Raw genomic sequence first — 13,870 nt, 5'->3', positions numbered from 1 at the left:
CCCCAGCGACGAGCTGGCTTCCGTTTCCGGGGAAGGCTTCACTGTGGCGCGCGCTTGAAGCTAAACGGTCGCTATGGAGCTGGTTGGAGAGTACGTCGGGTCCGACGGGGAGCGGCGCCAGCTGCGGGTCGTCTGTGAAGCGTCTGGTGACGCCGACCCTCTTCAGAAGCTGTTGTCGGGTGTGGGCCAGATGAAGGAGCTGGTAGCCAAATTCTTCGAACCCCTGGTACAGCGTGAAGCTAAGGGCCGGGTGACTGCGGATCCAGAGGAGACCCTGGAGGGTGAGCTCTGAGGGGACGCTGGAGTGGCCGGAGGGCGGGGCGGGTGTGAGTGGTAGCTGGCGAAAAGCGGGCCTCTGGCGAAGAACTGCCTCTAATAATTGTATTGACTGCCGTATTTTGGCTGTTGTTTATACCCACTTTTTTCACCATACATATATTTTTTGTTGTGCCTACTGGGCCGAGTTCTGGAGAAAGAAAGGAGTGACTGCGACTTTTCCTGCCCTTGCTGAACGCAAGGGGTGAGATGAGCAGACACGTAATTAAAGAGTAAGAAAGTGATTCTGTGGCCCTTTTAAACTGTTGCAGAAGAAGAAAACCCAGAAAGGCTTCTCTAGAGAGGGCATGACTTTTGAGCTGGATGTTGCAAGAGGAAAAGGACTTTTACCAGGTGTGAAGTTATAAACATGTTTGAAAGAATGCAAGCAAGTTCCACAGATGGGGAAAGAGTTCAGGTTAACACCAAATAGCCCCCCAAGGACTCCTTTCCTATATCCCAGTTTTGTAGCTGCAGTTTTGAAGTAGAACCGTGCAATTTAATTCCATTAATTTTTTAAAATCTTGTTTTGAAAACAGGTATATTTTTGACTGCCTTGAGTTTAAAAACCTAAGAATTAGAGTGGTAGTTCTGTAGATGAATTTAAACTGTATTTGACTTTTCATCTTGTTTTGTTGTTTTCATCTGTTTTGTTTTGTTTTTTCTTTTTCTTTTTTTTGGTATCGAGGCTCGAACTTGGGCCCATGTGCTTTCGAGGCAGGCAGCGGTACCACTGAGCTAAATCTCCAGCCCTTTATTGTTTTCATCTTGATAATGTGGGTGTTGGCTGTAATTAAAAACAGCATTAGGGCTGGTATTTAGCTCAATGGTTTCACTGCCTGCCTGGCAAGTGCAAGGGCCCGACTTCAATACCCCGTACCTAAAAAATTAAAAAAACAAACAAACAAAAAACAGCATTAGCAAGTGTTGGCTAGAATATGAAAAACTGAAGACCTAGTACATTGTTGGTGGAAATGTAAAATGGTGTATCCACTTGAAATAGCTTGGCAATGCCTCAAAAACTTCAAATTACAATCAGGTGGTTCCACTGCGAGACACCCCCCCCCCGCCTCGAGAACTGGAAGCATCTGTACACAGAAACTTACACACGTACATAACAGCATTATTCTTTAAAGCTAAAAAGCAGAGCCGACACAGATATCTATCAACTTGATTGTTCCATAAGTAATTTGTGGGTGTCTGCGCAATGGAATATTTTTTAGCAAAAAGGAAGAACTGATGCAAGCTATAATAGAAATGAACTTTGAAAACAGTCACATAAAAAGGACCACACATTATAAATTGAATTTATATAAAATGTCCAGAATAGGCAAATCCATAGAGATAGAAAGCAGACTATTAGTTGCAAGGGCTAAGGAGAATGGAAAGGTAGATAATTTGGGGGTAATGGAAGCAAATAGGTATACAGAAAATCCCTGAGTTATATGCTTTTAAGAGTGAATGTTATGTTAAATGAATTGTATCTCCAAAAAAAGAAAGTGGCAGAAAAGAAAGGTTTTAAATACTGAAATTTCTGAAATCTTTTAATACAAAATAAGCATGGTTTTATTAATCCTTAAAATGAAATGGGTCTCGTTCTAACCATTTATTCGGTCTTTATTTCTCTACCACTGAATATAATGTCAAACAACAAATCTTTATTTTAAAAGGTAATGGTGAAGATGATGCAGAAGATGAAAATAACATTGATAAAAGAGCTAACTCAAACTCAGATGGACCATCTGCAAAACGGCCAAAACCACCATCTGAGCATTAGCTTTCATGAAATTTAAAAGACTGCTACTTTGTCCTAATTATCACATACTGATATTTAAAGAAGACTTGGGCTCTAATTTGGAAAAGCATTTATGTTTGCCTGGGACAAGTTTGGCAGAGGGAAAGCTTTCTTCTGTTTTTAGCAGAGAAAGATACAATAAAGCTTTAAGAATAAAGTCTGTTTTCTTAAGAAATTATAAGACATAGAAGTGTATAAAATACATAACAGTGCATAAAATCCTCTAAAGGCAACTGAATTTTTATCATTCTCTTCAAAATAACCACTGAATTCAATTGTGTGAGGTCTACATCTTTTAGCTTTTGATAAAAAAAGTACATGTCATGAATCATTAGCAGTAATATTTCAAAGAACTAGCCGGGGATTTAGCTCAGTGGTTCTGCTGCCAGCCTTGTAAGCGCAAGGAACCAAATTCGATCCCAGGTACAAAAAAAAAAAAAAAAAAAAACAAAAAAAAAAAAAATCAACTGATATGAACAAGTAGCAAAAATTGGGTATTAAATTTCAGACTATCAGTTCCTTAAAAATAGAAGAGAAATAAGAGATAAGGAACACTAAAGAGAAAGCAGAGACTTTGAGATCCAAGGAAACCCTGATTCATATCTACACTCATTTTGTAAACATCAGAAATGATTGCACTCAATGCATATGGATCAATTTTCTGATTTATTGTTACCTTGACAGCAAGATATGGGGCATGTTTTTGTGCTGCAATATGATATATAAACAAGTACAAATATGAGGCCTAACTAAATCACCCTTGTTGACTATAACATTTTCAAACCATCTGTGTTGACTATCACTTAGCTATTTCTATTCCTGTTTATTTTATATTTGATTTTTACTTAACAAAGAACTGTTGAACCCTTCTAAAACTACAAGTTCCTGAGCCTGGGATTTAGCTCAGTGGTTCCAGTGCCTGCCTCACAAGCGCAAGGACCCAAATTTGATCTGATACCAAAAAAAACACAAAAACTACAAGTTCCTAGCCAGGTGTGGAGATACTCCCTGTAATCCCAACACACACTAGTTTGAGGCCAGCCTGAACTACAAAAAAACATGTTCCTGAAGTGTGTGTATGTGTGTGCGAATGCCTTTTCAGTAAGACTGGGGCATTTTTTAATTTGCTGTACATCTTCCAGATTAATTGATATATAGCTAAAATGCAAAGAAACCGAACAGCATATAATGAAATACAAATAAATGTAAAATTTTAGAGTTGGAAGTAATCTTCTGTTATATGAATATTTCAGAGATAAACAGAATCTCAGAGTAGTTATTTGACTCAGGTGACTGAGATAACCATTGGCAGAGGTAGGTTACATACAGCTATTAGGTATTTTTTTAAGCTGATAAAAATGTTAAGACAAGTTATTAATCAACTTTTGTATTCACCTTTATGAAATACTTTAAGTGATACTATCTTTGTACCTTCCCAGTTGCATTTTTTTTTTTTTTTTTTTTTTTTTTATAGTGAGACTAACCTGGAAATCACTATGTAGCCCAGGCTGGTCTCCACAGCGATCCTCCTGCCTCAGCCTCCCAAGTGCTGGGATTACAGGTATGCACCACCACGCCCGGCTCAGTTGCATATTCTTAAACCTTTAATTTACAACATGCTTTTGTTTGTTTGTTTTTTGCAGTACCGGGGATTGAACTCGACCTTGTGCTTGAGGCAGGCATGGCACCACAGAGCTAAATCCCTGGCCCTACAACATGCTTTTAAAAAAGAAAGCTTAATTTACATACTTTTCATATCCTTAAAATAATGTTATACTTGGAACATCAGCCTTCCACTTAGTCTTCATATGTAATCAAAACAGTGCCAACTAGAAATAAGTTGACATAGTACAAATGGTCAGAAATCACCTTGTTTAGTTTTATATTCTAATATTCAGCTGTTACGTATTATACTTTTATTCTCTTCATACAACCTTTAAAGAGAAAACTTACCCATATGTAGTTAAGATAGTATATAGAGCTGGAGATTTAGCTCAGTGATGCCACCATCTGCCATGCTGCCTGCCTGGTAAGCTCAAAATCCTGAGTTCGATTCCTGGTACCATAAGGCAGCGCCTGCCTTGCAAGCACAAGGTCCTGAGTTCAATCGCCAGTACAGAAAGAAAGAGGGAGGAAGGGAAGAAGGAATTCTATGGCCACTGACTTTAATGCTTTTACAACAGGTTGAGGTTCCTTGGCTATACTATAAGGACTTTAAGCATTTTTTAACCACTTGTAAAGAAAAAAATTACCTTGTGGGAAGAAACAGATAAATATCAGAGGATGCTGGGCATGTTGGTGCATGCCTGTAATCCCAGCACTTGGGAGGCTGAGGTAGGAGGATCGCTGTGAGTTCCAGGTCAATCTCAACTACATAGTGAGACCCTGTCTCAAAAAACCAAAAAAAGGAGGAGGAACTTGGTCTGTCCCCTGAGCTAAGTGGTTTTTGTTTAGCTTTTCTCATCCTCTAATCTAAATTTTAACATTTCCTTCAGGATCCTTTTATTCTTTAAAACATTGTACTAGGGATTGAACTCAGAATTTAGGCTCTCATGCATTTCTAGGGATTAATGAAGGGCCTCATGTATGCTAGTCAAATGCTTTACAACTGAACTACATCCCAGCCTTTTTTATTTTATTCTGAGACAGAGTCTTGCTAAGTTGCCCATGCTGGCCTCCAGCTGTGATCCTTCTGCTTCAGAAACCTGTATTTTTAAGGAAATAAAGTTTATGATTTCTTGCAAATGAGAAAAAAAGTTGGGAGATGTTTGTAGCTGTTGGTTGTATGGTACTTTTATCTAGTTTGTATATTTACTGTTAAAGATAGAAATATTTCTCAGTGAAAAAAAATTTTTTTTTTTTTGGCCAGGCAGGAGTGACATCATGGAACTATAGAACTATATTCCCAGCCCCTTGTTTTTATTTTTTAATGTGGCCTTTTTGCTTTAAAAAGTTTTTCTATACAAATAACAGAAAAAATTATAAAATCTTCAAAGAACTTTTTAATTTAAAAAGTCATGCTTTATGAGCTGTGCCTGCCTTACAAGCAAGTGCAAGGTCCAGAGTTCAGTCCCCAGTATTGTTCATTTTGTTTTGTTTTGTTTGGTACCGGGGATCAAACTAGGGTCCTTGTGCTTGCAAAGCAGGCGCTGGAACCACTGAGCTAAATCTCCAGCCCAGTCCCCAGTATTGGATTAAAAAAAAGTCATGCTTTAAATTTAATAGGGGCAGATCAACCATTTTAACAGTTTAATACACTTAATACACTTATATGTAATTCCAGGCACAAAAACACAAAAACAATAAATTCTGACTTTTAAAGCTAACAAAAAATTTCCCATCAAAATGCTTTGTCAGAAGAAGTAAAATGCAATTTCCACAGGTTAGGAGAACTGGACCCAATATGCCCAGCCTTAACCTTTAAAAAACTGCACTACAAGCCAGGGGTGGTGGCGCACACCTGTAATCCTAGCACTTGGGAAGCTGAGGCAGGAGGACTACTGTGAGTTCGAGACCAGCCTGGGCTACACAGTGAGTTCCAGGTCAGTCTCAACTACATAATGAGACTGTCACAAAAAACAAGCAGCCGGGTGTGGTGGTGCATGTCTATAATCTCAGCACTCAGGAGGCTGAGGCAGGAGGATCACTGTGAGTTCGAGACCAGCCTCGGCTACATGGTGAGTTCCAAGTCAGTCTCAACTACATAGTGAGACCTTGTCTAAAAAAAAAAAAAAAAAAAAAAATTTTTTTTTTGCACGCTACAGGGACAGGGATTTAGCTCAGTGGTTCTGCCACCTGCCTTGCAAGCACAAGGACCCGAGTTTGATTCCCCAGTACAAAAAAAGAAAAGAAAATTGCACTATAACCAAGTGAGTGCATTATTTCCAAAATATGAAATGAATTTCACAATGTTGTATTAACTTTTTCAGTTCTTAGGTGACTTTTGGGATCAGAATTGCTCTATTTAAAGAAATGGCCCAGGAAACAGTGAATACTAGAAGTAAATTTCTATTTAAATCTTTGAAAAAATAGCAGCTCACAATGGGATACCAGTGGGCCACTGGAATATAGTTTTAAATAGAAATTTACTCTGATGCCAAAAATTCTGATGGGGATAGAAGTGGCATGAATGTTTTATAGGTCTAAGGTATTGCCTTGAGCACCTGAGTAATCTTCACAATTGTGTAACTAAGAATTTCTTAAGGGCTCTAACCACCACTTAAAGCCTTTGAATGTGTAGGAGTTCCTCTGCAATGGTAAGGAAAATTCCAAGACAACTAATAGCACAAGGCCTACTGGCAAAAATAGACGCACTTTGGGTGCTGCCGCCTGCTTCACAAGCACAAGATCCTGAATTCAATCCCTGGTACCAAAAAAAAAAAAAAAAAAAAAGACTTTAAATTCTTGACCTTGAAGAGACTATATCACTATATGCTGAAACCTGAAAAATCCTAAGTACACTGGAATATGTGACAGATTATGCTCTGCACCTAATAGTAAATACTAACTTTCAACCTTTGTTCTTGGAGTGAACTCGATTGTTTTGCATTAGCTAGAGGAGTGTGCATCCAATAAATATTGAGTTCCTACTATGTAAGAGGCACTGTTCTAGGCACAGAACTCATACCAGTGAACAGACAAAGGACACTTAATTTTAAAAAGGGTAATCAGACCAGGTGTGATGGCACAGGCCTGTAATCGCAGCACTCAAGAGGATTGCTGTGAGTTTGAGATCAGCCTGGACTACATAGTGAGTTCCAAGTCAGCCTCAAATACATAGTGAGACCTTGGCCTCTAAATAAATAAGATAATCAGAGCCTCGGTAAGGTGACATTTAAGCAAAGGTTTGACAAAGGTAGTGGAGAAGCAGGCCAGGCTGTGTGTTGAGGTGCTGAGTCAGGGTTTTCTGGTCCATTTAAGAATCACCAAGGGCCAGGATTTAGCTCAGTGCTGCCGCCACCTGCCTCACAAGCCACAAGGCCCTGAGTTCGATCTCCACTACCAAGAATCATAAGACCAGTGTGAGTGGAGTGAGAGTGGAAGGAGTAGTAGAAAATCAAATAAAGATATAGGGTGGGGTGGGACACTGACTTAAGTTTTCGCTATGTTAAGGATCCAGCTTGTATTATGAAAAGGGAAATTTAGGATTTTTGAGAGGGGTAACACTTTTAAAATCTTCCAGCCACTACACTGAGTTGATAATAAAGTTAGAGGGGACTTGAAGAGCAGAAAGTTTTCAGTGGACTTTAGCAGCTTGGTTCTGGACAGATTAAATTCCATGCTCCTGGTAAGAACTTTTAATAATGCAGTTGGATGTTCCAGTCTGGAGCCAGGAGAGAAATCTAAGGTAGTGTTGTAAATGTGAGTGTGTAAAGCCTTGGGCTTGGATGAGATCAACAAAGAAATACAGAAAAGATAACTGGGGCATTAGAGGTTGAGCAGACCTCCAAGGAGGAACCAGCATCGAGACAGAAGCAGCAGTGAGGAAGGCACACAACAGGCTCTGGACATGGGTTGCTTGGGTTAGTAGCTGCTTACCACATGGGACCACTCACTAAAATTTTCAATTCAGTTCCTCAGTCACAGGGGCCATGATTCAGGGGCCCTGCCCATTCCTCTGGCATGGGAAAATTCGAGCAGTGCCACCATCACTAGAGTTCTGCTGAACAGTGCTGGTCCAGAAGTCAACTGGAGAAAGTCTCATAGAACAGTGTCAAAAATTGCTAATAATTTGAGAACCAAGATTTGACCACTAGTTTAGTGTAATAGGATAGCAGTTTTTGTAGGAGGGAGGTAAAAGCTTGACTGGAAGAAGGTATTATGGGCAAACTGGAGAGGATTTGAAATCAGAAAATACAGCTCTAAAGATGTGCAATTAGAATGGCTGTGGTGAATTTAATGCAAACCTTGTTGAAGGTGTTCTAAAGCACAGATCTCACGACCAACAACTAATTCCAGTAAACATTACAGAAAAACACTGACCCACTGACTCTCCACCTTCACAGAAACATTCAAAAGGCCTTTAAAACTCTTTTGGCTGGGGCCCACTCCTAAAGACTGATATAATAGGTTGGGAAGGGACTTTTTAGCATTGTTTGAGGGGTTTCGCTTTGTTTTTATTTCCTTGGGTAATCCTAATAAACAGCTGTAGTTCAAGACCCGTGCAATGGGACTGGAGATGTAGCTCACTGGTAGCCCTCAGGATGGCCTGGATTTAATTCCTAGCACTATAAAAAACAAAGACTTGGGTGGGGGATGTATCTCAATTCTGCCACGCCTGCCTGGTAAGCACAAGGTTCTAAGTTCGATCCCCGGCACCAGAAAGGGGCGGGGGGACCCACTCACTGCCTTTGACCAAAACAGAAATACTAATGCATGATGATTCCCAATCATAGTCCAAAATTATATGGAACTTTGTTGAAGTATGTATAAAGTGATGGGACATAATTCATGCAAAAGTGAGCCATGTGTGGGCCAGGGATTTAGCTCAGTGGTTTTTCTGCCTGCATCTCAAGGGGCAGGGACTCAAGTTTGCTCCCCGGTACAAAAAAAAAAAAGTGAGCCATGGTGGCTTGCTGAGTTGGTGTGCACCTATAATCCCAGCACTCTTGAGTGGCTGAGACAGGAAAGTTACAAGTTTGAACCCAACCTGGGAAATTCATCAAAACTCTATCAGAATGTTAAAGGACTGGGGATAGAGCTTAACGAGAAGGCCCTTGGTTCAGTTTTCATAACCGGGGGTTAAAAAAAACAGCCATGCAACATTATGTAAGCTCCCATGTCTATTTTATTTTTACTTTTTTCCAGTACCAGGGATCAAACACATGACCTTGCACTACAAGGCAGGCACAGTGCCACTGAGCTAAATCCCCAGCCCTCTTGTTTGAGATGGACAATGTCAAATCCACCATTCCATCAAGGAGGAAAGCAGCACTAGTGTTACGCTTTGGATCAAAAGGTCCCCCAAAGGCCTCATACATATGTAAGTGGGGCTTTTGGAAGGTGATTGGATCATGGAGGCAATCTAGCTGACTTGGGGTTAGAAGGTGGGGTCTGGTCGGAAGAGTCGGGTCACTCGGTGTATCTCACTTCCAGGCTACTCTCTTTGCCCTCTACTTCCTGGCCTCCGTGATATGAGTAGGTTTCCTCTGCTGGGGCCCCTCCTTCCTTGGAGCCAGCTGAATGAACATGGAGTGAAAACAAGAGCCAAAATGTACTTTTTAAACTGTGAGTGTTGAGTATTTTGCACCAGTGACAAGAGGTAACTAAGACAACTAGATAATCTTAATTTAAAAAGACTACTACTGCTGATGAACAGATATACTGGTTTGACTATTTTATGGATGTGGTTACTCTCATGTGAGAACTTTATCTCATATTTCCACTTCCCTAAAAAAGAGCTTTTTGTTCACTGTAAAGGTTCTGAAATAGAATCAAGTTTCTAAACTTTAGGAAATCATGGGCTGGGGATTTAGCTCAGTGGTCTATGCCTGCCTTGCAAGCACAAGGTCCTGAGATAGATCTGTTAATGGAAGAAGAAAAAAAAATTAGGAAATCACATTTTTACTTTAAAACCAGAAAAAAAGTATCTGACATATTTCAGTGAAAAACAACAGGATTATTTTGAGTATAGCTGGAAGTAAAATGACTTATTTGGTCATAGTGGGAGACAGCCCTATTTTTCCTATAGGAAAGCAAATACTTAGAAGTTACGGATCCTGGGATGCTTGTTCCTTCCCTAAAGTCCTAAAGTCCCTGAAGCAGTTACATATTTGCCACTCATCTCACTACATAAGCCTGTATTCACTGCTTTTCATATTTCAATATGAATATGAAATACATGATTTGCTATTATACTGTCTCCTATCTATTCCAGTCTCTTCCTCAGTATCTTACCCTTTTTACCCTACCAAAAGAATGCTTTGAGCTATTAAATAGCCATAAAAAACTAGACATATCTACATCTTGCATAAATAATTCCTAAATAATCAAAAAGCAGATTAACTCTGAAATCTGAAAATTGTAATTGTATTTGCAAATACTGCATTAGTCCTTCTCTTTGTAATCTTTCTGTGTACAGGGCAGTATGATCATCAGAGATGTTTAGTCCTAAACATTTACTTCCAAATCAAAATTCAAGAATTACAAATATAAAAAAAAACAATCTACTTCACTGAAAAGAAACTATTACTTCACAAGTGGCAAATTCACAAACTTTGTAGTGCATCCAGCACTTACAAGACAAAAGCATTTCCAAACTGTCACTGCTGCAAGACTAATAAAAACAGGAGAGTACTCCATGTATTTATCCTTTTAAAATTTTTTTTTTTTTTTTTTTTTTTTTAGATAGGATCTCATTATGTAGTTCAGGCTGTCCTCAAATTCCTGGTGATCCTCATGCCTCAGCCTTTGGAGCACTACCACGCCCAGATACTTTTATTGTTTTTTGAGAAGATATAAAATAAAATGTTAAAACTGTTCTGTGACCATGGACAGCTTAATTCCCATTCCTCTTCTGTAAAATGACACTAATATCAGTATACTAAAGGACTACCATGAAAAAAAAAAACACTCAAGGGACTGGGGATGTAGCTCAGTGGCACTGTGCCTGCCTCACAAGCCCAAGGTCCTGAGTTCGATTCCCAGTATCAAATTAAAAAAAAAAAAAACATTACCAGTGGGCTGGAGATTTTGAACTGCTTATTTGGAGAATTGAGTATACTATATTGAAAGATTCAGAGACTAGAACTATCACTGTGATAAGGGAGGTTCTGCTTTTGAATTACAAAGGTACTTGCTTATCTTTTCAGTAAATGTCTGCTGTGGAATGCTTAGCCTTACTTTCTGGTCAAATGTAACAAAGTGAGGTTGCTAACTTTCAGGTTTCCAGTAGCTCAGTCAAACAGAAATTTTTCTAATATTGCCATTTCCACTCTTTGGCACGATGAGGGAGATAGTACCCACCCAGTGCGTAAACACTTGCCATCTGTGAAAAGCACTATAGTACATGTTACAGAACACAAGCATCAAAATGTGAATGTTTGTCATAACCCTGTTACTTAGCTGTGTGACCTTTGACAGGTTACTTAATTTCTGCCTCAGTCATCAATAAAATCTGGGTAATATTTTTTTTTTTTGGTGCGGGGATCAAACTTGGGCCCTTGCGCTTGTGAGGTAGGCAAGAGAACCACTAAGCCAAATCCCTGGCCCTAAGTCTGGGTAATAATTGCCATCTCAGGGCTACTGCAATACAAGAATTCAAATAAGGTTCTTAAAACAGGCTGAACAGAGTAAGCACCAAAAAAAGTGACCATTAATTAAAATGTATTTTAAAATGCTGTCCAGTACTAACATAACTATAAAAATATATCCTGATCTTAGAAAAGAAAAAAATAAAACTATTTCCATTTTTTAGTCATTTGTATTGGTACCAGACACACAGTATTACAAATGTAGAGGAGGAGGTACATATCTTCATACAATTACCTGAAGACCTGACCTTGGCCAGAAAATCAGGATGATGACATGATAGTAGCTTTTAGGAGGATGTCATGCTGTGAAGGAGTGGACTAAATTACCTGTTTCTTTTCACGGACCACCTCTTCCCATCTTCTGTGCACAAACTATTTTTAGACTTTCAAACATTTAGTCTCCTCCCACACAGCTTTTTAAAACTGGTAACACTGATGATGATTCTAGCCATTACCCAGAAAAAGAACAAATTCTGCTTATCAGATAGCCATCGTGGCTGGGGGTGTAGCTCAGTGATATTATTGTGCTTGGCATATGCAGGCCCCTGGGTTCAGTCCCTAGCACAAGGAAAAAAAAAACACCCACAGCAGTCACCTCAATAATTTATACCAAAAATAATAATAATTTATACCAACTCCTCATAAGCTGAAAACAAGCAAACATAAACATTCAGTTTAGCTACAACAAGATAAACTGGTCTTTTAGCTTGAAAGATTTTAGAGCAAGTCAAGTAATTGTATAAAATTTAAACTTTATGACCATGTTTGGACCTTTTTACCACTTAACACAATGGAAATGTTCATATTCATTTTTTCCCCAAAGGAAAAACTTATGATCATCACTGTTGCACAGTAGAGTAGAAATATGAGTTCAGGTACTTAAGTTTCTAAACAATGCAAGTAACGAGACACAATTTTACTTCCAAAATTTGAAGTTATCAACACGATTCTGTATCTCAGGATTTACCTTAAAAGTCATTATTCAGGGCTGGGGATTTAGCTCAGCGGTTCAGTGGCCTGCCTTGCAAGCGCAAGGACCCGAGTTCGATCCCCAGTACCAAGAAGAAAAAAAAAAGTCATTATTCAAATAAAGATAGTTCCCTAGCCATTTTTTAAAAAGCCTCAGCCCTACCACGACTTCCTGAGATCTGTGAAGAAACTGCAGTTGTGTGATCTCACTCCATATAGTTCTGGCAGTTTTGTAATCACAAGGAAAACCGGTGACTGATTTATGTGTCAATCAACTGTAGTCTGCTGATCTGATTAGAAGCTTTGACAAATGCCTGGTGGCGATTGCAAATAACTGCCAAGCATATGGGGATGATACAGTAGCCCACTGTTTTGGGATCAGCTCTTGTACAAGAATAAAGAAACAAAAACATTTGTAAATAAGGAATTAGAAAAATAATCGTCCACAACCAAAAAGGCAGAGAGAGTAACCGAACTTTCAAGGAGTGTGTCCATGTGGTTCCCTCACCAGGCTCCTCCGGGTGCTGCTGGATGTGTTCCAAAGCCAGCCTGTTGTAAGTCTCATTGATTTCAAAAACATAGTAGAATGCTGCTGCACTCGCTAATAGATACAATCCCACTCCAATCCATCCCATCCGCTGGCGGAAGTTCATCATTCTCCATGCTCTGTGCCTTAAAAAAGACAATACAGTTAGGGTCTAGTAATGCTATCATGGCAACTCTTCCAAACGTACTTGCTTTGCAGGGGGCTCACACCTGTAATCCCAACACTGGGAAGCTGAGGCAGAAGGAGCTCTGCGAGTTGGAGGCTAGCCTGAGTTACCAAAGTGAGTTCAAAGCCAAACTAAACTACGTAGCGAAACCTTGTCTTTTAAAAAAGAAAGAAAACCAAATGTACTTGGTTTAGTTCAAAGAGTTCTAAAATATCCCACTAACACATTCAAGATTTAAAATGATTACATTTAATTTAAATGCCAACAACTTACAGGTGGTTATTTTATGTAAGTTATGAGCAAGTACAAAACGTTGGTTTCAGTATACTGTTCTACTTTTCATGTGAACTCCACAAAATGAATTACATTATAATGTACCTTATGCTTAAATAAGTCCTGTACATCTTCCCTTCAGAAACTGAAATTAAAATATCCTATAGGACATTTCACTTAAGACAGATTTTATGCCTTAACAGTATTGCTTCAGACATGGATACTGGGTTGTACTAGTTAAACCAACGTCGGAGGCCCCAAGACAGCAACTCTTAAACACTTACAGTGGTCCCGAAAATCTTCCTGTTCCCACGGCAAGCGTTAAAGAGTCACTCAGTTCTGAGTAATCGAGTGCTTTTGGCATTTCAAAGCAAGCCACCATAAAAGAATCCCCTGGGTCACCCGGCTCGGAGAGACATGAGCACCACCAGGCTGGAGCACAAGCTAACTGTGATTAAGTACAGCGTGACCTGGGGTGGTCACGCGGTTGCCCGGCGCCTGTCGCCGCTGCCGGAGCCGTCTGGGTCGCCCGGCTCGCCAGGAGGCTCTGGGGC

At 39.6% G+C, this 13,870-nt stretch overlaps 2 protein-coding genes across 3 annotated transcripts in view; one reads left to right on the top strand and one right to left on the bottom strand.

Moving 5' to 3' along the window:
• Nucleotides 1–7: 7 nt before the first annotated feature.
• Gon7 (GON7 subunit of KEOPS complex) lies at nucleotides 8–2,267 on the top strand. The gene is made up of 2 exons (XM_010609217.3): nucleotides 8–281; nucleotides 1,986–2,267. The coding sequence occupies exons 1-2, from the start codon at nucleotides 74–76 to the stop codon at nucleotides 2,090–2,092; spliced, it is 315 nt and encodes a 104-aa protein (XP_010607519.1). The 5' UTR covers nucleotides 8–73; the 3' UTR covers nucleotides 2,093–2,267.
• Nucleotides 2,268–11,517: 9,250 nt separating this feature from the next.
• The window catches only part of Tmem251 (transmembrane protein 251), a 2,523-nt gene continuing 170 nt past the window's right edge, over nucleotides 11,518–13,870 (bottom strand). Inside the window, exons 1-2 of one of the 2 annotated variants that reach the window (XM_010609218.3) lie at nucleotides 13,601–13,816; nucleotides 11,518–13,002 (exon numbers count right to left, since the gene is read on the bottom strand). In XM_010609218.3, the coding sequence (XP_010607520.1) occupies nucleotides 12,591–13,002; nucleotides 13,601–13,698 (510 nt within the window). In that variant the 5' untranslated portion in view covers nucleotides 13,699–13,816 and the 3' untranslated portion in view covers nucleotides 11,518–12,590. Of the gene's footprint in view, nucleotides 13,006–13,085; nucleotides 13,091–13,600; nucleotides 13,817–13,870 lie in introns of those variants that run through there. The other variant, XM_019205251.2, reaches the window with a different exon arrangement.

The sequence above is a fragment of the Fukomys damarensis genome, unplaced genomic scaffold, assembly GCF_012274545.1.
Source record: "Fukomys damarensis isolate Sample0158 unplaced genomic scaffold, DMR_v1.0_HiC HiC_scaffold_21, whole genome shotgun sequence".
Taxonomy (NCBI): domain Eukaryota; kingdom Metazoa; phylum Chordata; class Mammalia; order Rodentia; family Bathyergidae; genus Fukomys; species Fukomys damarensis.
The sequence above is the reverse complement of the archived record's forward strand: the minus strand, read 5'-3'. Positions and strand labels throughout refer to the sequence as shown.

Excerpts from the sequence above, each read along its gene's own strand:
- Gon7 (XM_010609217.3), top strand. The coding sequence starts at position 74 with ATGGAGCTGGTTGGAGAGTACGTCGGGTCCGACGGGGAGCGGCGCCAG. Across the intron at positions 282-1,985 it reads TCCAGAGGAGACCCTGGAGG|GTAATGGTGAAGATGATGCA; the intron begins GTGAGCTCTGAG and ends TTATTTTAAAAG.